General features: G+C 49.4%; 8 protein-coding genes across 8 annotated transcripts; 5 read left to right on the top strand and 3 right to left on the bottom strand.

Annotated features, from left to right (window-relative positions):
* Positions 1-18: 18 nt before the first annotated feature.
* Positions 19-3402, top strand: CNA07470 (MAP kinase kinase, putative). The gene is made up of 7 exons (XM_567097.2): positions 19-926; positions 991-1346; positions 1396-1585; positions 1640-1961; positions 2008-2132; positions 2196-2422; positions 2491-3402. The coding sequence occupies exons 1-7, from the start codon at positions 501-503 to the stop codon at positions 2672-2674; spliced, it is 1830 nt and encodes a 609-aa protein (XP_567097.1). The 5' UTR covers positions 19-500; the 3' UTR covers positions 2675-3402.
* Positions 3403-3792: 390 nt separating this feature from the next.
* On the bottom strand, positions 3793-7855 carry CNA07480 (DNA mismatch repair protein MSH2, putative). Its single transcript, XM_567098.2, has 19 exons — positions 7800-7855; positions 7678-7729; positions 7571-7620; positions 7457-7492; positions 6919-7398; positions 6745-6868; positions 6625-6699; positions 6277-6573; positions 6053-6222; positions 5907-5999; positions 5592-5852; positions 5362-5533; positions 5251-5314; positions 5135-5196; positions 4760-5088; positions 4611-4702; positions 4311-4560; positions 4214-4253; positions 3793-4152 (listed from the first exon to the last, which is right to left on the bottom strand). The coding sequence occupies exons 1-19, from the start codon at positions 7800-7802 to the stop codon at positions 3905-3907; spliced, it is 2898 nt and encodes a 965-aa protein (XP_567098.1). The 5' UTR covers positions 7803-7855; the 3' UTR covers positions 3793-3904.
* A 327-nt stretch (positions 7856-8182) lies between these two features.
* Positions 8183-9870, bottom strand: CNA07490 (ribosomal protein L35, putative). The gene is made up of 6 exons (XM_024656384.1): positions 9833-9870; positions 9729-9781; positions 9557-9661; positions 9264-9355; positions 9089-9208; positions 8183-9033 (listed from the first exon to the last, which is right to left on the bottom strand). The coding sequence occupies exons 2-6, from the start codon at positions 9773-9775 to the stop codon at positions 9014-9016; spliced, it is 384 nt and encodes a 127-aa protein (XP_024512029.1). The 5' UTR covers positions 9776-9781; positions 9833-9870; the 3' UTR covers positions 8183-9013.
* A 243-nt stretch (positions 9871-10113) lies between these two features.
* CNA07500 (uv excision repair protein rhp23, putative) lies at positions 10114-11932 on the top strand. The gene is made up of 8 exons (XM_567100.2): positions 10114-10193; positions 10245-10277; positions 10340-10412; positions 10470-10549; positions 10607-10826; positions 10880-11007; positions 11079-11615; positions 11678-11932. Exons 1-8 carry the CDS (start codon positions 10158-10160, stop codon positions 11789-11791), a joined length of 1221 nt encoding a protein of 406 aa, XP_567100.1. The 5' UTR covers positions 10114-10157; the 3' UTR covers positions 11792-11932.
* A 388-nt stretch (positions 11933-12320) lies between these two features.
* Positions 12321-13511, top strand: CNA07510 (expressed protein). Its single transcript, XM_567101.2, has 2 exons — positions 12321-12840; positions 12913-13511. Exons 1-2 carry the CDS (start codon positions 12413-12415, stop codon positions 13448-13450), a joined length of 966 nt encoding a protein of 321 aa, XP_567101.1. The 5' UTR covers positions 12321-12412; the 3' UTR covers positions 13451-13511.
* A 23-nt stretch (positions 13512-13534) lies between these two features.
* Positions 13535-15670, bottom strand: CNA07520 (d-3-phosphoglycerate dehydrogenase 2, putative). The gene is made up of 4 exons (XM_567102.2): positions 15519-15670; positions 15092-15389; positions 13767-14925; positions 13535-13712 (listed from the first exon to the last, which is right to left on the bottom strand). Exons 1-4 carry the CDS (start codon positions 15581-15583, stop codon positions 13708-13710), a joined length of 1527 nt encoding a protein of 508 aa, XP_567102.1. The 5' UTR covers positions 15584-15670; the 3' UTR covers positions 13535-13707.
* A 437-nt stretch (positions 15671-16107) lies between these two features.
* On the top strand, positions 16108-17935 carry CNA07530 (57.7 kda trp-asp repeats containing protein, putative). Its single transcript, XM_567103.2, has 3 exons — positions 16108-16503; positions 16551-17587; positions 17656-17935. Exons 1-3 carry the CDS (start codon positions 16136-16138, stop codon positions 17820-17822), a joined length of 1572 nt encoding a protein of 523 aa, XP_567103.1. The 5' UTR covers positions 16108-16135; the 3' UTR covers positions 17823-17935.
* Positions 17936-19710: 1775 nt separating this feature from the next.
* CNA07540 (88 kDa immunoreactive mannoprotein MP88, putative) lies at positions 19711-21785 on the top strand. Its single transcript, XM_567104.1, has 7 exons — positions 19711-19878; positions 20055-20057; positions 20122-20186; positions 20250-20380; positions 20445-20518; positions 20593-20830; positions 20881-21785. Exons 3-7 carry the CDS (start codon positions 20136-20138, stop codon positions 21551-21553), a joined length of 1167 nt encoding a protein of 388 aa, XP_567104.1. The 5' UTR covers positions 19711-19878; positions 20055-20057; positions 20122-20135; the 3' UTR covers positions 21554-21785.
* Positions 21786-21939: the final 154 nt, after the last annotated feature.

Consider the following 21939-nt stretch of genomic DNA (forward strand, 5'->3'; position numbering starts at 1 on the left):
GGCCTGGAGCGAGCAGCCGGGCTAGAGTACGGCTGATGACTGATGACGCTAGCGCAATTCCTGCAGATCATCCTCGCTTCTGTTTCATGCACAGACATCCCAACCTCCTTTCCCATCTACCACTCCCACTATTCCCACCACTTGCCCAGCTACTGCCGGGCTAGAAGCAGGCCACGAAACAGCAGCAGCAGCCACAACCACCGCCCAGCACGCATCCCGCTAGTCTGCCCCTACGTAAATAACCGGCGCGCTCAAGTCTCGTTCCTCCCGGCAACGCCCCGCCAAGTTCTAAAACGATCCAATCCTTCTCTCAGTCCTTCCTGCCCGACCTTCTTCCTCACATCCTTCCTTCCAGGCCGCCCTTTCTTCCTTCCTCTCTTTTCTGCCCTCCTTCCCCGCATCGCGTTCGCCACCCGCAACATTATCACGCAGCGAGCAGCGACCGATAGCGATACTCGCGCGCAGCATCACCCTCTCCTTCCTCCCTTCCACCAATCACAATGACAGACCCTACGCCTCCCGCGCTCGACAGTCTCTCCCTGGCAGACAAGGCCCCTGCTGCCGAAGAAAATCCCCGAGACGCCGCCGAACAGCCCAAGCCCGCCGCCTCACCGCCCGCAGGCACGCCCGTTGATGACGCCCAAAGCTCATCCGCCTCGCCCTCCCAGCGCCCGCCGTCCATACAGGCAAATGACAAGGCCCCGGGTACATCGTCTCCGGCTGCCAGGCCGCAAGCACAGCATGTCCCTGCATCGGCACCCACCGTCCCTTCCGCCAACCCCGTCCGTCCGCAGCCTGGCGCCCGGCCTGGAGTGGCGAGGGGTATGCCTGCGCCAATGGGGATGCGGGCGCAGGCAGTTCGAGGCGCTGGCGGGCCCCAGATGCAGACCAAGATGCTGCCCAGTTTACAGGCTAAAATGGACAAGGTGTGTACTCATTTGCTCGCTGCCCAGGGGCTGTGCTGACAAACGATGCTACTGCCGTCGCTAGATCGCCGCGTCCCGTCAAGGCCCGCCTCCCTCCTCCGGCATGCATGATCCGAATGCCACGTCCATGGGCGCCCTCTTGCGCTCCCAAGCCCTCCGGGCGCCCGGCACATCGCAAGCTCCTCCTGGCCCCGGGCCGGCTTCAGGTCCTTTCGGTCTCGCCGCTCGGCGCGCAGCTGCTGGAGGTCCTCCCAGACCGAATTTGGGTATGATGGGTATGGGGGCAAGTGCGCCGAGTGCGGTCGGACGAGGACCAGGTCTGGCGGGCAGACGGGGACCCCCGGGAGGATTGACACTGAGTGGGATGAAGGGTGCGATCAAGGACGATGGGAACAAGTTTTCAGACTTTCAGGGTGTCATGTGGGTTCAGCCAACTCCTTTCCATGATTAATGCTGATCTCAAGTACAGGGACCCTTCCGGATCGCTGAGATTCTCAAAGAAGGCCGTCCTGCATGCAAAGGGCGTGGACTTTGACGATGGGCAGAGTTTCAAGATCAACATGGATGAGATCGAGGTGCTCGGAGAACTAGGAAAGGGCAATTACGGTTCTGTCCACAAGGTCTTCCACCGTCCGACAGGCGTCACCATGGCCATGAAGGTGATCTTGTCCTTCTTCCGTCGCTTCTGGTCCAGTAACTAACAAATTTGACAGGAAATCCGGTTAGAACTTGATGATTCCAAGCTCAACGGCATCATTATGGAACTCGACATTCTACACCGGGCCGTCGCTCCCGAAATAGTCGAATTCTACGGTGCATTCACCATTGAATCCTGCGTCTACTACTGTATGGAGTACATGGATGCCGGCTCACTCGATTCCCTCACTGGTGGCGGTGTGGCAGCCAAAGATCAGACAAAGGAGGAAGAAGACGATGCGACAGAGCGAGTGCCAGAGGATGTATTGAGGAGGATTACAGCGAGAATCGTAAAAGGGTTGAGATTCTTGAAGGATGAGTTGCAGATCATCCATCGAGGTGAGTCTTGCATAGGAGATGAGGAGCTGTGCTGATAATGTTGTAGACGTCAAACCCACAAATGTGTTGATCAATGGCAAGGGAGAGGTCAAGATGTGTGACTTTGGTGTCTCAGGTCAGCTCGAAAAGAGTTTGGCCAAGACTAATATCGGTTGCCAATCCTACATGGCTGTACGTCCTTTTCTCCCCTCTATCTCAAAGAGCCTCCCAGCTAAACTCGGATTCTCTCTTCAGCCCGAACGTATCAAGTCGGAAACAGCCAACCAAAATCCTACTTACACTGTCTCCTCAGACGTCTGGTCGGTCGGTCTGTCCATTGTCGAGCTTGCCAAAGGATGTTACCCCTACCCACCGGAAACGTATGCGAATGTGTTTGCGCAGTTGCAGGCGATTGTACATGGCACTCCGCCAACGTTGCCCCCTGGGTACAGCGATGACGCGAACGATTTCGTTGCCAAGTGGTACGTTTCTCACCCCTTTTTCTTCTTCTTCGAAATTGACAGTGCTGATAATGAACGATAATCTTTAGTCTTGAGAAGGATCCCAACCGACGACCGACTTATGCTCAGCTCTTAGAACATCCTTTCTTGGTAGCGGACAAGGGCGCAGAAGTCGACATGGTTGGATGGGTGGAAGGGGCGTTGAAGCGTAAGGCGGAGAGAGGAATTGCGAGCCTGAATCCTATCCAAACACCTGCCCCTCTGGAACCATAATCGGTCTCCCCTTTCCACGCTCGCCCTTCCTTAAATCCTGCAAAAGCAACGCACTTGGGTGCATCATTGAACAACTCTCTCAATCCCTTTTCCACGAACTCTCACGGCATAGATACAATCATTTTTTTTTTCAAAACGTCCAAAAATTTCTCGCAAAGAAAGTCTTTTTAATCGTCCTCTTACCGCTAGTCGGCTTGTAAACTTCCATCAAAATCTTCTCTGGATCGTCTTCCAAACTCTATATCGACATTTGACCAAACCTTCACCAACTGCCAGACTCAAAGCAACCCATATACCCGGCACTTTTTTTTCCATCCATTTCCATCAACCCCGCGCTTTTCGAGTCTTTTCATGATCTATTAATTACTCCCTTTTCTTTTCGATCAATCAACATACTTTTACAGAGTAAAAACTATTTTCATTGTGCCATGGGGATTTCATGTTTCAAAAATTTCAGTTTCTTCATAGAGGTCATGATTTGGTTATCATTTTTAAAATAGGGAAGTCAAGGTTCTTTTCATCTTTTTCTTCTATTCCTGTCTTTCGAATATTTCTTTCTTTCTTTTCTATATACAAGGCAACTAGGGATACACACAGTACATATATGGGAGGGATTATTATATGATCGCGTATTTTATTGGTCTATCTATGTTTTAAGAAGCGTTGGTAGGCCAGCACAAGTCTATAGATTAATGACATTTGCAATGCACATCAGTCATAGAAAACGAGCCAAAACTCAACATGAAATCGACGCAAGATGTCCGGCCATCTTCTCCTTTGAGATGGCAGTTAATGCCCTCGAAGGACCAGCTTTGAGAATTTCCCAAAGAGTATCTTGCCAGTCGCTCTCCTCCAAGTAGTGTGGTATCGAATAACGTTGTGACTAGTTTATCAAAGACAGCCGTGGAACCTTTAGCTGGAGCTGGTGGGCCTTTGAAGAGCCTTAGATGCGAGACGATAAGCGGTAGGCGGAGAACGTGGAGGAGGCAATGAATTTAACGTTAGCGGATGAGACTTGTAATACTTTCGGCAATTCATGAGGTTCTCATGAGGTTCTCATTCCAAACCTGCTCTTCTCGGCCGATTTGAAGTATTATTCTGCGATCAGACTTTTCGATGGAAAGGTATGCATACATACAACTGGAAGAAAAGAGCCTGCATCTGCAGCGACAGGGCATTTTCGTTATTTTTCTCTGCCCTCCTCCACCCCCAGCGAGAGGCAACCACCGTCTAGAATGTGCTCATCAAGCTCTTCACCCACTCATTCCCTTCCAATCGGTCCTTGAATTCTTCCGCGGTATCCTTCAACAGCTGAACCATCTCATCTTCACTCATGGCCATCTCAGCATCCGCCCCTCCTCCCCTTCCAGCGGCAGAGACGCGAGATTTCCAAGTGTCGAGGAACTCTTTGACGATGTCTGTACCAGCATCGATTTCCGTCTTTGAAAACTTGGATGATGGGGCTCGGGTTTGGTCGTCTGCAGCAGTTGATATATGTCAACATCCGGAATACCTAGGTTATCGAGTATAAAGTCTCACCTCCAAAATCTTCCAACTCTTCCGCTTTACGCTTGGCGAGCTACATTCACACGTTAACGATATACCCCTTGAAGGAAGGCTACATATGAGAATTCACCTTGACGACACTCTCAGGGAAGTTTGCCAACTCGGCCACATGGATACCGAAACTTTGATCACAGATACCTTCTTTGACTTGGTACAGCAACGTAATGTCCCTTTCCTTCGCACCCCCTTCTCCATCTTTGTCCTTGACAAGGGCTTCAACGTGCAAGTTCTTCACGTGAGAATTCTTTTCAGAAAGGCTGGTAAGCTCGTGGAAATGGGTGGCGAAGAGACAGAAGCAGTGAATCGTTTCGGCAATGTATCTGGAATCCGCAGTCAGCAAAACGCTCTTGCGGGAAGCTGAAAAACGCACTCTGATATTGCCCAAGCAAGACCAAAACCATCGTATGTAGATGTACCTCGACCAAGCTCATCGATGATGATCAGAGAGTCTTTGGTAGCAGACTACGGAATTATCAGCACACAAAAATCAATATTTACACTAGAAAGTTATGTGCCTACTCTCAAGATGGTCGCCGTCTCCAACATCTCGGCCATGAATGTACTGACTCCTTTCAGTTGGTTGTCCCCAGCACCAACCCTCGCAAGGATACAGTCAAAGATGGGTAGCCGAGCTTCTGTGGCGGGCACAAAGCATCCAACCTGAGCCATAAGGGCGATGACACCAATCTGTCGGATGTACGTCGATTTACCACCCATGTTCGGTCCGGTAAGGATGATAAACTCGGAATCACCCTTGCGCATTTCATGGTCATTAGGGATAAAGACAATATCGTCTTGGACTTCAAGACAAGGATGACGGGCGCCTAGAACAACGACGTCACCGGTACCTATACTCTTGTCAGACATGATTTTGGTTGAAGGAACGGAATGTACCTTTTTCAGTCAAGATGGGTTTAACATAAGGAATGGGAGCCTCAGAAGAGACGTGAGCCATACTAATCATACTGTATGAGCTCCCTTGTCGTCTTTTAGCCAAAGCACAGACATACCTGACAATGACATCGACAGCCGCAATCAAGTTATCCAGCATTTCCAAAACCGGTGTGTACGAGGCTTCTTTAAATCAGCGGCTGCCACTTAGTGTTATTTCGAATACTCACAAGCGATCGAGACGACCTCCTTGACAAGGTGCCTTTGCTGCTTCTCGTACAACTCCTGCAGTCTGAAGTACTCCTCGCTCAGCGCCTTGAGGGTTTTAGTGGTGAATATGGTACCAGATTTTTGGGTAGCGAGGTCAATATATTCCTTCTTGTTACGAATGAGGCTAGCCTCCTGTAAAAGCAGTTTCGTTAGCGATGGGCGCTTTTTGATATAACGCAGGTCGACATACCGCCTTAGTAATCCTGAAGGAGTACTTGTAAACTTGATGATTCTCCAAATGAAGCTTCTTGTCGATATCCAGACCCAGATCACTTCCAACTCGCCTGTGTTCATCATCAAGCTGATCTCGCACGTTTAACAACTCTTCTCTGTATCTCTGAAGATCTTCATCGATAGTAGGAAGTATCACATAGTTGTGATTAGCAAGTTCGTCAAGATCGATGGTGTCTTCTACCATGGAAGAATAATTTCCAAGCTTTTCAATATGTTCCTAACGGATCGAGGTCAAAAAAAGAACTTGATGGTAGAATGAGCAAGTACATACGCGTAAAGGCTTGAGCCAAATTTCCTCAATAAGATCCCTGGCTCCTGGTTCTGGGGTGTCGGCATTTTCCAGAATTTCCTGCAAACCAGGCAGCTAATAATCTTAAATCAGTGTTCTATCCCCTTTTGTGGCCGTTTGGATCTCACCAGCTGCACAGCTTGGTACACCCTGACAACGTCTTCCAATCCAGCCACTCGTTTGTGGAACTTTTTCGAGATTCTGTGAAAGTCAGGCATCTGCTTGAGGTACTTTGTTTGAATAGATTGGCGATTGACAGAATCCTCAACGAAAACCTCAACCATAGTCTGTCTCTGAACTAGAGTCTCGTTAGTGGATGTTCAAGTAAACATACAGTATATCTATTACTCACTAATCTCATGGCGATTCACCAGTGGCTGTTTCAACCACCTTCCCAACAACCTTGTCCCTTGACTAGTCTTGCATCTGTTTAACAACCCATATATGCTCATATTCTTGTTACCACCCAGCTCTTGAGGATTTGGCATCAGGTTCAAAGCCTTGAGGGCGGACGCGTCAAGCTTCATGTACTGAGAAAGATCATGACGATATAATCGGAGTTGACCATGGAGGGAGAGGTCGGATAGAAGTGAGAGATAATTGATAAGTGCTGATAGAGCTGACATGGCGATTTTGAGGTCAAACTCCGCTGTGCCACATGGTTAGCTGAGATAACAGAACCTCATTCTTTAGGACATACGTAAAGCGGCACCAGCATGAGACTCGTGCAACAACCGATTAAGGTCTTGTTCAACATTTTTGGTTTGGAACTCGCCTAAGACCCGTAAGTCACTGACTGGCAACGTATCAAGGTACTTACTCGATTTGCGATCGGTGACGATGACACCACACCACTCCACCAACATCCTTAATTTGGCCAGCTCTGGACGCTTCTCATCTGCTTGCAATATACATTCCTTTACACCAAGTTGGATCAATAGCGACTGGTTCTTGGTCAGCCTCAAAATAGTTTCAAAAAAAGCTAGCTACATACCTCGGTGTTCGAAAAGTTCTCATCATCAACGAATTCAGACACTCCTACCACCTTTTCTTGTACATCTACGAAACCCACACCGACAGTGTTTATCCCATCTTTGACCACCACCCTGATGGCCATTGAGACCGCATTCGCTGTCAGATCTCTGTCACTGAATAGCAGGTCTTCTACTTGGCTCAGATTGCCGGGCGAAGCTGTCTTTGAGATCTCCCATTTGGAATGATCCTTTCGGCTTCCAGGAGCGACTCCTCCCGTGGGGGCGTAGATTTCGACACGCATCTGCTTGGTTGTAAGGGCCTCCCGGAGGAAAGCTTTGGTCAAAGCCATGGATATGGTGACAGAAGGTAATCCTCGAGCATATTGTCCAGAAGAGGAAGAGGGTTTAGAACCTGAACCAAGGTATTTGAGGACATTTGTGGTTCTGTAGACTTCGTTGGCAATGAAGATGGCGTCCGCGCCGTGAGCCGAGTAGTAGTCCTATTGCAGCGTATCAGTCTAGTAATCCTGTTTTTTTGGTTCAATAAAGTTAACATACCCCACGATCGAACAGCCTGATCATGCCGTCCAATTTCTGAAGGCGATTTTTATATTAGTTACACGTCCACCCACCTGTACCGTCATGTCGACGCGTCGCTGAGGTATAACTCACAGTCGGCATACGCTCCACAAATCGCACAAATTTTTCCTCGCTGTCCTTGTCTAAATATTTCATCAGTCAGTACTTTTCAAAATATAACAGGAAATACAGGAACTTGCCCATATCGAAGAGCGGCTTGGGCGCCGAGGTGGATTCGTTCCCATACATGGGCTGCAACGGACGGCGTCAGCAAAGCTGTTTTTGCTTTCGCCGGGATACATATTGGCCGGAGGCCACTTACCATCTTGGAAAGTGTCTGGATCTATAGAGAAGAGAGGAGGAAAAGGGAAAGATTGAATGGACCACGCGACAAAGACAAACCTCATTATGAGCGAGGTCGAGTAATCTTTCAAGGCGACGCGCGTGGGTGGAGGCTTGAAGGTCAAGTCCCCTGCGACCTTCTTTATCCGTCACAGTCATAATCGCTCGATGCTAAGCATACAGCAAATATCACTATAGTAGCCGCAGGTGCGCCCTTTTTGAAACACGTATTCGCTATAATATCTGCTGTCAGCTCAGCCACAACTTCGCTTGCCACATGGTGGATCCCTGATATCATCGACAATTGCTTTATCAACCATGCCTCCAAGTAGACGAATTAAGCACTATCCATGGCAAATATCAGGCGAAAAGAGTAGTCTATTGCCATGGGTCTTTCTACAATATGATTCGATGATTCTAGTTAAGTCTCTGGGTCCCGCGAGACGTATTAAATTGAATGGTTGGAGAATATCAAGAAGTGGCTTGCGGAGTTGTATGCAACTGTAGAGGATCGCGACAGGCGATCTTGGTTACACCCAATTACATTGCCCGTTGAGGTGAATAGTCTGCAGTAGTAACCTTGCAATCATTTCTGGCTTCATTATGTACATTATGTTGTCTTCATGTTCACCGTCGCGATGGCAAGATGATTTTGCCCAACGTGCTCCGTGACGTTGTCACATCGGATCCAGGTTTTTTTTTTCATGACCTATAGAGGTCTCCATCATTATGGTAATGAGTACAATCAGTCAGCTTGCATGCTTTTGAGTCCTGATTGACAAGTGCAACCTCATGGTACACATGCGAATCGCATTTTAGTCATCCCTCCTCGGAATCCGCTCATACTGATCGAAATGAATGATCTAGGTCCTCTTCCCTGTCTGTTGTCGCCGACTTCACGGACTACAAATCACAGGCGGAAGCACAGGGGTGTACCGCATAGAGTGCAACAAAATAGGCTGTGTTTCGATGTTCCAAGGCAATGGATGCCGGCTACAATTGACAGTCGACAGAGGCTCTCCGCAGGGTGCATATTTGATTATTTCGGAGTGCCAGATATTCGAGCTGCAAAGTCAGTCCTCAGACAGATTCCGGTCATGTCCCCGTCCCACTCAGACTCATCACTCCAATGCAAAAACAATATCATGGTACACTCATGCATCCCCGATCCAGCTAGCCCGTAGAAAAACTCCTTTAAGCCTTGAGGGCGATCTCTGCAAGATATTGTCAGCAATTTTACCCTTCGACCCAATCAACGACCAGACATACTCCTCTTAGGGAAGTGGATGTTCTTCTTGTGCTGCTTCTCGGTGATAGCAGAAGCCTCCTTGGTGGTCAATCGTCGTCGGATAGCACGGGTCTTCTTGTATCGGAGGTCAAGGGGGAGGTCTGGAGAACAAAAGTTAAGACGGTGTAAGGTAAGAAAATTGAACGATAGGCGTACACTTGGACTTCTTGTAGAACTCCCTGAGGTTTTGCCTCTGCTTCTGGTTGATGACAGTGAGGACTCGGGCAATGGACTTGCGGACAGTGTTGCTACGTGAATCGTCAGCGACAGTCCCGAAACTTGGAATTTCCTCCGGCAATCTCCCTCAATACTGTTCACAGGGAGAAAGGCATCGAGAAGGCAAACGCATTCCGACACCCATTATCCAACGTAGTCCTTCTCATCTCCCAATTCACTCTCTCCGCCCTTTCTCCAAACCCAATCCCTCAAATCGAAAACCCAATACCCACATCTTGGTCAACTTGCTAGCAGAGCCACCGGCGATCTTCTGCACCCTCAAAGAGGCAAGCTCAGTCTTGAGCTCGGTAAGCTGCTCCAAAAGGTCCTGCTTGCTCCTATAACAAAAGTTCCTCCATCAGTACAGTTCCGTGTTGTGTTGATGTTGAGTCGGTCGAAACGCACTTGGACTGGAGCTCAAAGGCTCGGATCTTGGATGAAGAAGAGGCCATTTTTTTCTGCGGATTGTTAGACTGATGTCAGAGGAATGGTACAACTTGTGAACGCACAGTAAGAGAAGGCTTGACGGTTGAGAGGAGTGGATTGTGGACTCGTTTTCCTCGAAAAGCTGAGGCGGCGGGCGTAGCAGCCGGCGTTTCGCGCAAATATCCTCTGGAGTTTCGAGTGGCGGACAGCACAGTGTATGACGTGGAATAACTAAACGCAGGACAAATACGGAGATTCGGCTGTACTCCGTCCATCATCAACAAGTCCGGGGGGGCTTACTATGACGAACACGAAGCGCTCTCCAGGAAAGTAGTGTATCGATGGAGTACAGTTTTGTATCTGCATCGGTCTTCTTTTCTCACCTTATATTTACTTGCTCCAGACAAAATGGTCAAGATCACTTTCAAGACTGTCCAGAACAAGGTATGCTGCACAGACACAGCTCACTCGGCTCGCCACTCACACTCTCTCTAGTTGTTCACTGTCGACGCCCAAGATTCCGATACCGTGCGTGTATATGAACATATGGAAAAGACAAAGAAGGAGTGCATGGACTGATGGGTATTTAGGTCGCCGACCTGAAGAAAAAGATTCAGGAGACCCAGACTTTCCCCGTTGAGAACCAGAAGCTCATCTACTCCGGTGCGTCTTCGTCTTTCTGCCATGGGCATTGGTCTTATGCTAAGCATCTCTATGCAGGAAAGATCCTTAACGATGCGTCTTCCGTTGAATCACTCAAGATCAAGGAAAAGGACTTTTTGGTGGTGATGGTTTCTAGAGTGAGTGAAGGTGCCTTGAAGGATCGTCATATCATAACTCACGCATTCTTTTCATAGCCCAAGGCTACCCCTGCGGCCACTCCTGCAGCTCCTGCGACCCCTGCTCCTTCCACCCCTGCCCCCGCCCCCGCTGCCTCTGAACAAGCATCTGTTGCTAACCCCGCCGTTCCCGCCCCCTCTGCTCCCGCTGCTGAATCTGCTCCTGCTTCTGCTCCTGCCCCTGCCGCTGAGTCCGCTCAACCATCTGCTGTTGAGTCTGGATTGGGTGGCTCCTTTGGTAAGCCACGTTCAGTTTTGCCTACACAGTATCAAGCTGAACGCTCTGTATAGTCACAGGTCCTGCCTTGCAAGCTGCCATTGATGGTATGGTTGAGATGGGCTTCGAGCGTGACCAGGTTATTCGGGCCTTGAGAGCAAGCTTCAATAACCCTGATCGAGCTGTGGAGTACCTCATGAGCGTGAGTCTCTCCACAATGCTTCTTGATGGTTATTTGCTGCGCCAGATTTTGGAGTTGACATCATAGTATAGGGCAATATCCCTTCTGTTGAAGGTACCGCTCCTGCTGCCCCCGCCCCTGCTGCTCCTTCAACCCCTTCTGCGGCCGCCGCCCCCGCTCAACCTGCCGCTCCCTCCGAACCAGCTGCCCAGCCCGTTGCCAGCGCTCCTCCTGCTTCCGCAGGCGGAAGTGCGGATAACCTCTTTGCTGCCGCTGAGGCTGCCATGAACCGTGATCGAGGAGTCCCTGCTGCTGCTGGTGCCCCTGGCCTTCCTGGTGCACCTGGCCTTCCTGGAGCTGGTGCCGGTATGCCCGGCGGTATGGGCGGTGGCGATCAACTCAGCGCTATCCGCCAAATGGTCCAACAAAATCCTGCCATGATCCAGCCTCTTCTTCAACAAATTGCCACTGAACATCCAGAACTTGCTCAGCTCATCGCTCAAAACCCTGAGGCTCTGTATGAACTTCTCGGTGGTGGCGGTGGTGAAGGTGATGATGACGACGAGTTTGGAGAAGGGCCCGTGATGAGGGTGAATCTGACACAGGAGGAGGCTGCTGCGGTTGAGAGGGTGAGTCAAAGTGTCTATCGTGTATCAAGTGATTTTGACGCAGTGGCTGACGGCATATGTAGCTCGAAGCACTCGGGTTCGACCGTCAAACAGTCCTTCAGGCATACATGCTTTGCGACAAGAACGAAGAATTGGCTGCCAACTTTTTGTTTGAGAACATGGAGGAGGATCAATAATAGAGAGTTTTGGGGAGTTCATATTGATGGTGTAGCAAAGTTTTGAAGTTCCGGTCTTTTGACCAGTCTATAGGATTCTTAATCTCCAGTTCTCCTTAACGCGTATGATATGCTATTGAAACGAGATTTTCTTGAACTCTGCAAATGGATGTTGCATTGCTGATCAAACGATCGACGAGATCGAGGGAAACGACTGCCATACGGAAGATAACGAATACGTTACTGCATGCCAATGGATCCTGCTGCTGACTGCTGACGCTGACACTTTCGTTGTGCCGGTACCCATGATGAAGTGGACAAACCAGAATGCAATGATTTTACGTTCAGAGAGCTCTTCGAGCTGGTATATACCGTACACGCCATACATACACCGGACCCCGGGTGTGAGGCCTATATGCATACCGACCCATCTCGGGATTAAGCAAAGGATACACTCGTGGCTGTCCCACGGTGACGATTCATCATCCTCCCTCCACCCGGCTATCGTCCCTCCTCGCGCGTATATAAACCCCCGGCTTTCGAACAATCAACAAATCTCCCACTCCCTTTTCCCAACTCTTGCAGCCTTGTAGCCCCGTAGATTTACAATATTGCCTGGGTCAACTTCCTACATAGCACAACATGGCTCCCCGACGTTCACGTCCGACCCACGGTGCCATGCCGAATGACGATATCCCCACCCTCTCGTTACCCGAGGTCAAGGAGCGTTTGGCACGAAATACCGTTCTGCTAAATTCACCTCTGTTTGCACAGCCGACTTCTCCATCTGCCTCTGGGTCAACGTCCAAAGCGCAAGGGGCGGACCAAGGGTCAAGTGATCCGATCAGAGAGAAGCTTGTGAAAGCTCGTGAAGCGCTCTTGATGAGGGAACAAGAGTTAATGATGCAGAACATGAATGTCGGCGCATCATCTTCATCTGAGGCTGGCAATGCAGATGCAGATAAGAAGGGAAAGGGAAGAGAACCAATGGGCGGTGTGAGTGGAAAACAGAGGGTGTTGGAGAGTATAAGAGCCGGTGAAGGGTCACTAGCCAAAAACGGATTAATCTTGTGAGTGTCCTCGCCCGTGGGTTGGATAGTCATCCTGTATGATACAATCGCTGATAGTTCTATTTTTTACAGGCCAATGGATCAGACCCTCTCTCTCGGTCAAAGAGATTATATAAACTCCACCACCCATGCGCTCTCCTCTCTAACCCTTGATCACACCCGATCTTCATCACCAAAGCCGAGAAATCCTACTCGAACAAATGGTGTTCCGAGGTCAAGACCATCAAGAAGCCAACTGTTGGCCATCGGTGATGGTAGCGGTAGTACGAGTAATTATGGAGGGGATGAGGTTGCCCGGGCAGAGCGGTTAGCTAAGCTCGGCGCGTTTATGAGTTATAAAGGCTCTGATGACGAATGGTCTGATTCGGATGAAGATGAAGATGAAGGATATTACGATTATCCAGAGGACGGACAGGGAGAAATGGTATTTGAGACGATGGACGACAACCAAATTGGCTACAAACCGAATGGGATGCCATTACGAAGGAAGAATGCCACAGGGGAAGAGGTGGACGAGTATGGGATGGAGGATGACGAGTTTGCGGAAGGTAATAGTGATTACGAGAATGGAGCGGGTGATGAGCCAACGAGTGGGGCGCCAGGCAGGTAGCGAAGACGTCACTGAAGGATCAAAGGAGACATTTTGCATGTACATTTTGTAACATACGCACGATACATCATTTTTGAAAAACAGCTGCTGAATGAACGTGAGACGTGGATTCAAACGGAATAGAAACACATGATGGTGCATCAGGATGAGCTGATATAAAAATAGGTGAACTTTTGGAATAATAACAATCATTCCCAACGAGAGGATGAGCTACACAGGGAATTTTATATGACTTGTGGAAATTTTCATTCTACAACTTAGTCTGGATGATTGAAGTCAGCGGAATTCTTTACGCTTAAAGGGTGAAAGAACTTACAAAGCAACCTTGTCAAAATGTTTGACCTGGTGTTCTTGATCGCCGAATACAATCCCTCAACTTCTTCTTGCCCGACACCGCTGATGTCGGCCATCAAGTACGCAATGTCACCCTTGGAGTCGGAGAATTGCTTCTCGATGTTGTGGTCCGCAAGGATGTTGTTGATACCCCTCAAAACACCAGGCTCGTTCTTGTGAACGTGGCAGACCCTGATATGTCTCTCGTCGGCGGCGGTGATGGCACGCAAGTCGACTTCGGGGAAGTTGACAGCACCGAGGGTAGTACCGTAGTTCAGGTATCGAGTAAGAGCGTTGGAAACTTCGGTACCGATGGCTCGCTGAGCTTCCTCGGTAGAACCACCGATGTGAGGAGTGAGGATGAGGTTGGGAATCTTTCGGAGTCGAGGGATGAAGTCACCGAGAGTCTCGTTAAAGCCGGGACCATTGGATCCGGGCTCCTTGGGGAAGACGTCGATGGCAGCACCGGCAAGGTGGTCGGATTCGAGGGCGTCACAGAGAGCAGAGAGGTCGACAACCTTGCCTCGGGCGTTGTTGATGAAGAAGGCACCCTTCTTCATCTGAGAAAATTGCTCGGCACCCATCATACCAATGGTGTCAGGGATTTCAGGGACATGCAAGGTGATGAAATCAGCCCTGGAGAGGAGATCCTCAAGGGTGTCAACCTGGCGGGCTGAACCGAGAGGCATGATAGGGACTACGTCAAAGTAGATGACGGACATACCAAATGCCTCGGCAAGGACGGAAAGCTGAGAACCAATGTGACCGTAACCGACAATACCAAGGGTCTTGCCACGAATTTCCCAACAGTTCTTGGAGAGCTTGTTCCAGATACCGGCTCGCATCTCGTGGGTTCGGTCGATGATTTGTCTAGAAAGGGCAATGATCTCGGAGATGACGAGCTCGGCAACAGAACGGGAGTTGGAGAAGGGAGAGTTGAAAACGGCGATACCTCGCTTGGCGGCGTGCTCAAGATCGACCTGATTGGTACCGATACAGAAACAGCCGATGGCCAAGAGTTGGGGGTTGGCGTCAATGACCTTGGCAGTGATCTTAGTTTTTGATCGGATACCGATGGCATGGTAATTGGGGAGCTTGGCAATGAGCTCTTCTTCAGTGTAGGCCTTGGTGACGTGGTCAACCTAAAGAAAAGAATGATCATCAGTGGCTGTTCGTGAAGAGATTATTGGATGTTCTATTTCTTCTTTGGACCGTTATACCTTGCATATCTGACCGACGGAAAGACATAAAAACGCAAGGTACATCGACAGCGGTCCAGAAGCAAGAGGAACGCGCTTGAATACTCACCTCGTAGCCTTGGCTCTTCAAGTAGTCGGCGGCGTCCAAGTTAATGTTTTCCAAAAGCAGAATCTTAGTCTTGCCCTGCCTCTTCTCATGATTCTCTTGTGTGGGGTAGTCAGGAGGAAGGAAGGCGGTCAATTGTCGGGCAATACCGTGGAAAGCACCAGAGGCATTTCTGAGGTAGCTAGTTGAAGGGGAGGTAGAGAAAGAGAAGGAGGAATTGCGAGGAGAAGTGCCAGTGGGCGGAGAATGGGGAGCGAAAGAAGAGACGGGAATGCCACGGGTGTTGGCAGGGATAGGGATGCTAAATGAAAGATAAGATGTTAGTAGATTGATCGACCCCACTTGGTACGCGACATCCTTTGGGGTGATAAGATATGGATATGGGAATGTGATGACGCTGCAAGAGGAAGTGGGGCGAGATGGGACTTACTTGTTGGGGGGGTCGGAGGCGGAGACGGACTGTCTTCTGTTTCTGTCTGGGATAGGGATGGACATTGTGCTGCTGTGTTTTTGTTGTGGTTGTAAAAGCGCAAGCGAGTCGACCCGGCTTATATATATCTACGATGGAAAATAAAGACTCGAGCCGCAGGAAAATTCGGAACGTCTCTACTCGGATCGAGCACGCAAAAAAACAAATAATTATTCCAGCTATCTCACGTGGGAGTCACGTGGATCGAGCGACGGAAGAGTTTATTGGCCTTCCTTCTTCATTCTGTCTTGCTTCTTCTCTTCTTTTCCATGCTATGTGCTGTGCTTATGCAGCTTTCAAAGTCAAGTGTGACAGAGATGCATCAGGAGCTGAAGCCATTTTTCATTGTTATGGTTGACTGTCTCTGTTGTCAGCTTCAGTTATTTGTACGACAGCTACAATTTCATCACACTCCTGTAGTGCAGTGCGTGTCAGCCTGATACGAAAAGCAACTGAATATTTAAGTTTACGGATTACGTACGCTTCCCGCGCGAGATTCACGTGGCGAGTGGAGGCAAAGATATTTTGCATTCAACTCTTTCCACCGTACATCTCTGTATCTATAGGCCGTACCCAAAATGGAGTTTCTGCCGCTGCGCACCCTCCCAGCGCCGCCACGACAACAATCAACAACAAATCCTCATTCCAGACACTTTCACTCTTTTCGACACCCCCTCTTCATCAAACACCCGGCCGCCATCACCCATATCCATTTTTGCCCAACAAAACCACATCGGTATGCCGTGACATCTTCCACAAGAGTGTTGATCTATGCACCGAAGACCGGAAAGGTGGTAAAGACTATCACTAGGTTCAAGGACACTGCTCGAAGCGGAGAGTTTAGGAAAGATGGTAAATTAGTAGTTGCTGGTGGAGACGATGGTGTTGTTCAGGTCTTCGACGTGAACAGTCGAGCAATCTTAAGAACGATGAAAGAGCATAACCAGTGAGTCGCATTTGATAAATAAGTTTTTCATTTCTCATGATGTGTAGACCCGTCCGAGTCACCCATTTCTCCCCGCATCTTCCCCAAGTGCTCTCCGCTTCCGACGATACTACAGTAAAGCTCTGGGACTTGTCCACACAAGCATGTCTCTCCACCTTTTCGTCCCACACCGACTATGTTAGATCATCAATTTTCTCCCCTTCCGACCCTTCCCTGATACTCTCTGCATCTTATGATTCCACTATTCGGCTACACGACGTCCGACTGCCAGAAGACGAGGCTAATGTCATTACTATGCGACATGGTGGTGCTCCCGTGGAGGATATCTTGGCGTTCCCCAGTGGAGGTGTGGCTGTCAGCGTCGGTGGACCTATATTGAGAGTTTGGGATCTTGCAATGGCAGGCAAGTGCGTGCGAGCATTGTCCAATCACCAAAAGACCGTTACCTCAGTTGCCTTTGATGGTACAAAGGGACGAGTCTTGACCGGCGGTCTCGACAACATGGTCAAGGTCTACGACGTTGAAGACTGGAAGGTTGTTCACACCATGCGTTACCCCGCACCCGTCTTATCTCTCGCGGTTTCCCCTGATGACACCCACATCGCAGCTGGTATGACTGACGGTACCCTTTCCGTTCGTCGGCGAGATCCCAAAGCTTCTGAGCTCGGCGCGTCTTCAGCGCAGGAAACAGCTATCAAGGGTGGCGCATATGAATACTTTGCAGATATGGAGGCGATCTTCGGGACAGGGCACATCAAGGCTAAGGGGAAAGATTTAGGACCTGTGGTTGGGCCGGCAGACGAATTTAGGGTGGAGACAAGACGGCAAAAGAGGCTGAGGGACTTTGACAAATATTTGAAATCATTCAAATACTCTGCCGCTCTTGACGCAGGATTACACAAGAATGTCAAGCCCACCACTACATTCGCTTTGATCCAGGAGTTGGTTCACCGTGATGCTCTTCGGATAGCCCTTTCCGGGCGAGACGATGTTACACTTGAACCTATTCTCAACTTTTTGGCCAAGAACGTCACAGACCCTCGATTCGGTGAGATGGCGGCGCAGGTCGTCGGTGTCATCATTGGTGAGTCTTTCAACTTTCCTTTCGTTTTGCTATACCTTTTCCGACATTGTTAACCATCTAACTCGTAGATATCTACACACCAATCCTCGGCCAATCGCCTATTCTCGATGAAATGCTCGGCAAGATTCAGACACGGGTTGAGAGGGAGTTGAGTTTCCAGAGAGAGTTGATGAAGTTAAGAGGGGCACTGGATATGACATTGTCACAGGCCGCTTTAGGGAGAGTCGAGGCTTAGGGGGGGACATGGAGCATGAGGATAAGGGTTATAGCAGATGTGCATGCACATGTAATCTTGGTGTAACATGGCGAAGATATGGACCTCCATCGGTTGTCATTATTAGCTGCTCGTTTCCATGGGTCCCCCATTACTGCATAACCTAACAGCACACCAAGTCATACGACGAGCACGCATGATGGAAGGCCGATAAGCCTATATCTGTTGGAGAGAAGCACTTACTGTCCGGTTACAATATTTTGCTATGTAGCGTAGCTGTGTGCATGCTGTCCATTCATCAATGAAGACCAGACAATCAAATTTGTCAGCATAAAGCCACAAAGGTTTTTCGTACCACCAAGCCTTATGGATGTCTTGTTCTAAATACAGCTACAAGAGTACTCCCAGAGTCAAAAAGTGCGAGCTTACATCATTTTAGTGCCAGATTATTATAGTAGCATTCCTACCCAGTCCATGCACATTACTTATATGGGTAAGAATCTATTACTACCGACTATTAACAATAAGAGAAGAAAATAGGGGAAAGAATTTCTTACCGATGCACAACAACAACGAACTCAGCGCTGAACAATAAAGCTACTAGCTTCTGGCGATGGCCTCGAATATGACCCAATAATCGCTCTTCTTGTCCTGCCCTTTTTTGTACTGCGTGTAAGCCAAAAACCACGCTTCGAGAATACACTTGCATAGCTTTGATACTGCCTTACAAATCACTAGGCGCGACCGAAAGACGAGTAGATTGTATATGCCGGATAAGTCTATGCTATTGTCGCGTACGAGTGGATAAATATAGCTCTCCTTCCAAACTTCATTCAACGAACGCGTCAATAGTACCACGTACTGATAAACAAACATACAACAATAATCTGATTTGAGACCTGGATTGAGCCTCGGCTTTTTTTTTTGTTCTTTACGCGTTGAATAGTCACCGTCTCTGTTAGTGGTATTTATAGCGTTGGCTGTTAGAACCAGTGGTTGCGGAAGGCCTAGGCAAAAGGTGAATCATTGAAGAAGAAAGAAGATCAAGAAGTTGTGGACAAGCGAAGGCAACTGAACGGTTATGTGGTGGACCGCTGTTGTTGCTGCTAGTGTCTAGATAAACACCTTGTCTCTTTTTGTTCTCACAGCCAAGCTTGAAAAAATAAAAAGACTTGGACCGATGAAAGATTTGTTATGACGCAGACATTTTGGAATACAGCAGCAATGACGACAAGCGAGACTGTAATAGAGCGGATTAGGCATGTGCACGATGAAAGGGGAAATTACATAGCGGTTAGCATACGAGAAATGCACTACGAACTTATAGTGAGGCACTACGAACCCGGACAGGTAAGAAGGATTTGATTCCGCCCGCGTAACGTCGCCGCTAGGTGGTCGGGTCGGAAGGATGGAGGAGGGTGAGAGCGGTGCGCTGTGCTCCCAAAATGGTCACATACATAATATGGCAAATGACAGAGGGAAGGATGTCGTCGCACATTTTTGTTTCCGCCAACGGCGTTTTCTCTACCCGCCAGCTCCATGCACTCGTCATAGAGTAAACAATTCTCAGTTAATGAAGAGGCATTCAGATGCTCCTCATCATCTCTTGCCACTCTCCCCTCAAACACATATACGTACGCAGAAAACTCAAAAACGCGTCGCGTACAGGCCTGTCACATGCCACAGCAGCCAATGGGAGAATGGGAAGCACTCGACCTATTTACCTTGAATATGAAACGCGACGATCTGCGCACATGACGCGTCTGGATTCCTATTAACGGCCCTAGCGGGTGACCCTTAAATAGACCCTGGCTGCGTCTTGGAATTGCCACGAATAGACACCCATGCCTCGGCACCGCCTCGTTTTGAATGAACGTAAAGAAAGTCTTCTTCCCGGTGACTCCATCGACAACGCTTCACCGCATCCATCGTCATCCTTTTCTTTCCGTCTTTTCTTTCCTCTCTTCCTTCTTCTCACACCTTCAAATTCACACTCTACACTCTTTACCTATTTCTTATTTCCACTCATCTCGGCTAGCTACCTAGTTTTCCCCACTTCTCCTTTCACGACCTACCCGTAAGTGACCATTTCCTTGCCCTCTCCAACGCGTCGTAGCACCTTTGTTCTCTGTGTCACTCGCCGTGTCGCGAGGAAAAACCATCTTGTATCAGCACATTGTATACAGAAAGCTGACATTACCTATTCGTTGATCTTTTATGTCTGCCTTTTCATGCGTTTTGAAAAATCTGCAGAAAGTGAGTGGAAAAAGACAAGACTACAGCATACCTTGGTCGAATACGCTAACGGTTTTTTTTCTAGACAACCAATTCATAATGATCTCCAAGGTTGCACTCGGCGCTGCTGCCGCCCTCATGGCCGGTGTCGTACGTTTTTAGCGCTTCGAGGAAAGAAACAGGGGCATCAGTTGCTGATATCCTTGCGCACAGGCCAACGTCAACGCTCAGGTCACCGCCACCGGTACCATGGGTCCCACCAACCCCTCTGAGCCTACTCTCGGTACTGCCATCAACCAGACCTCTTACGCTCGATTGCTCTCTCTTAATGCCATTGACGATTTGTATGTCATGCTGCAGGACACTTTGAAAGGAAAATGGCAAAGGTTGACTAGGTCATGTTTTTAGCTGTCTTTTTGCTCCCCCCGAGCCCGATTCTGTGATTGGTGATACGGAGGCTGAGGAGGTCGCCTGGTGTGTCCGTAAGTCTGCATCTACTTATTTTATACGCAAAGAATCGCGTCGGAACTGGCAGAAAGACTGATTGACTGCGTAGAGCCCCGAAACAATGCCCGAGTCATCCCTGATGGCGTCCTTACCGCCGTCCACTTTGTCAAGACTCCCCTGTACTGGCAAATCCAAGGTTTCGGTGACTTTACCCATCTTAACATTCAAGACGGTGACGAGGGAGGTGAGCTTGACCCCCACGGTGCTACCGGTCTTGGTAACCCCGTCGGTGGTAACGTTACCACCAACGCCACTGGTTCGGACGTATCTTATGAGGAGTGGATGAAGTGAGTCTCACCGCTGTCTGGCCAATTTGACCGCTGCTGACTATTTGTAGCTACATGGCCTACGACCAGTTCTGTCTCCGAATCTGTATCTCTGAGAACTCCACCTACTCTGCTGCCAACGAGTGCCAGCACACTCTTGACGAGATGGGATGCAGCTGGGTCATGCCCGGTGACTACACCAACAACTCTTTCACCGAGTGTGACGGTGACTCTGCCTACCCTCCCGGCTGGTACATCCTTGCCAACGGCTCCACCTCTACCTTCCAGCAGCGATACACCGGTACTTACACCAACGGTGACGGTTCTTTGGGCACTTGGACCCAGGGTGAGACTGTCACTCCTCAGACTGCCTACTCTACTCCTGCCACCTCCAACTGTAAGACCTACACCTCTGTCGGTAATGGTATCGCCTCTCTTGCTCTTTCCAACGCCGGCTCTGTCAACTCTACTGCCGCCGCCACTAACTCTTCTTCCGGCGGAGCTTCCGCCGCTGCTACCGGCTCTTCCTCTTCCGGCAGCACTGCTGGCTCTTCTGCTGGCTCTTCTGCTGGTTCTGGTTCTGGTTCTGCTGCTGCTGGCTCTACCGCTGCTGCCTCTTCCTCTGGCGACAGCTCGAGCTCTACTTCTGCCGCCATGTCCAACGGCATCAACTATGGCACTGCCATGGCTGGAGTGATCAGCGTCGTCGCTCTCGTCGCCGGTGCGGGCTCCTTCTTGCTTTAATCGAGTTGTGATGTTTTCGACGACTGTTGACGGATCGAGATGAGTTGGAAGAGATGGGAGGATGTATCTTGCTATTTTATCCCTACGAACTGTGCCCTTTTGTCTATTTCATTCCCGCCTTTGTTTAAATTCGGGTACGCTCGCACATATGACCGTTAGGAATGGACTTTATATACTTGTTGCTGCATGGATGTGCATAGTCGCATGGTTGCATGAAACGCAGTGTCAGAAAGCAGGCTACCGTGGCAAAGATAACAGGCATGTGGGATGAAGATGACCGAGTGTTTGTGGCCGACATGTGATGGGTGCGTGCCTGGCGTACGTAAAAGGCGATGAGACTGACGTGCGACTCCCGACGGGTAATAAAGGCTGGGCGGCCTGAAAGC

This window comes from Cryptococcus neoformans, chromosome 1 (assembly GCF_000091045.1).
Source record: "Cryptococcus neoformans var. neoformans JEC21 chromosome 1, complete sequence".
In the NCBI taxonomy this organism is placed as follows: domain Eukaryota; kingdom Fungi; phylum Basidiomycota; class Tremellomycetes; order Tremellales; family Cryptococcaceae; genus Cryptococcus; species Cryptococcus deneoformans.

Excerpts from the sequence above, each read along its gene's own strand:
- CNA07470 (XM_567097.2), top strand. The coding sequence starts at position 501 with ATGACAGACCCTACGCCTCCCGCGCTCGACAGTCTCTCCCTGGCAGAC. Across the intron at positions 1,586-1,639 it reads GCGTCACCATGGCCATGAAG|GAAATCCGGTTAGAACTTGA; the intron begins GTGATCTTGTCC and ends CAAATTTGACAG. Across the intron at positions 1,962-2,007 it reads GTTGCAGATCATCCATCGAG|ACGTCAAACCCACAAATGTG; the intron begins GTGAGTCTTGCA and ends ATAATGTTGTAG.
- CNA07480 (XM_567098.2), bottom strand. Across the intron at positions 6,574-6,624 it reads TCATGCTGGTGCCGCTTTAC|CGGAGTTTGACCTCAAAATC; the intron begins GTATGTCCTAAA and ends CATGTGGCACAG. Across the intron at positions 5,197-5,250 it reads GCTGTCGATGTCATTGTCAG|TATGGCTCACGTCTCTTCTG; the intron begins GTATGTCTGTGC and ends CAGTATGATTAG.
- CNA07490 (XM_024656384.1), bottom strand. The coding sequence starts at position 9,775 with ATGGCCTCTTCTTCATCCAAGATCCGAGCCTTTGAGCTCCAGTCCAA. Across the intron at positions 9,356-9,556 it reads GCTAGCAAGTTGACCAAGAT|CAACACTGTCCGCAAGTCCA; the intron begins GTGGGTATTGGG and ends CGATTCACGTAG. Across the intron at positions 9,034-9,088 it reads CATCCACTTCCCTAAGAGGA|AGATCGCCCTCAAGGCTTAA; the intron begins GTATGTCTGGTC and ends AATATCTTGCAG.
- CNA07500 (XM_567100.2), top strand. The coding sequence starts at position 10,158 with ATGGTCAAGATCACTTTCAAGACTGTCCAGAACAAG. Across the intron at positions 10,278-10,339 it reads ACGCCCAAGATTCCGATACC|GTCGCCGACCTGAAGAAAAA; the intron begins GTGCGTGTATAT and ends ATGGGTATTTAG. Across the intron at positions 10,827-10,879 it reads TGGATTGGGTGGCTCCTTTG|TCACAGGTCCTGCCTTGCAA; the intron begins GTAAGCCACGTT and ends CGCTCTGTATAG.
- CNA07510 (XM_567101.2), top strand. The coding sequence starts at position 12,413 with ATGGCTCCCCGACGTTCACGTCCGACCCACGGTGCCATGCCGAATGAC. Across the intron at positions 12,841-12,912 it reads GCCAAAAACGGATTAATCTT|GCCAATGGATCAGACCCTCT; the intron begins GTGAGTGTCCTC and ends TATTTTTTACAG.
- CNA07520 (XM_567102.2), bottom strand. The coding sequence starts at position 15,583 with ATGTCCATCCCTATCCCAGACAGAAACAGAAGACAGTCCGTCTCCGCC. Across the intron at positions 15,390-15,518 it reads GCCTCCGACCCCCCCAACAA|CATCCCTATCCCTGCCAACA; the intron begins GTAAGTCCCATC and ends TCTTTCATTTAG. Across the intron at positions 14,926-15,091 it reads TGAAGAGCCAAGGCTACGAG|GTTGACCACGTCACCAAGGC; the intron begins GTGAGTATTCAA and ends TCTTTTCTTTAG.
- CNA07530 (XM_567103.2), top strand. The coding sequence starts at position 16,136 with ATGGAGTTTCTGCCGCTGCGCACCCTCCCAGCGCCGCCACGACAACAA. Across the intron at positions 16,504-16,550 it reads ACGATGAAAGAGCATAACCA|ACCCGTCCGAGTCACCCATT; the intron begins GTGAGTCGCATT and ends CATGATGTGTAG. Across the intron at positions 17,588-17,655 it reads GGTCGTCGGTGTCATCATTG|ATATCTACACACCAATCCTC; the intron begins GTGAGTCTTTCA and ends TCTAACTCGTAG.
- CNA07540 (XM_567104.1), top strand. The coding sequence starts at position 20,136 with ATGATCTCCAAGGTTGCACTCGGCGCTGCTGCCGCCCTCATGGCCGGT. Across the intron at positions 20,381-20,444 it reads CTTAATGCCATTGACGATTT|CTGTCTTTTTGCTCCCCCCG; the intron begins GTATGTCATGCT and ends TCATGTTTTTAG. Across the intron at positions 20,519-20,592 it reads GGAGGTCGCCTGGTGTGTCC|AGCCCCGAAACAATGCCCGA; the intron begins GTAAGTCTGCAT and ends TTGACTGCGTAG.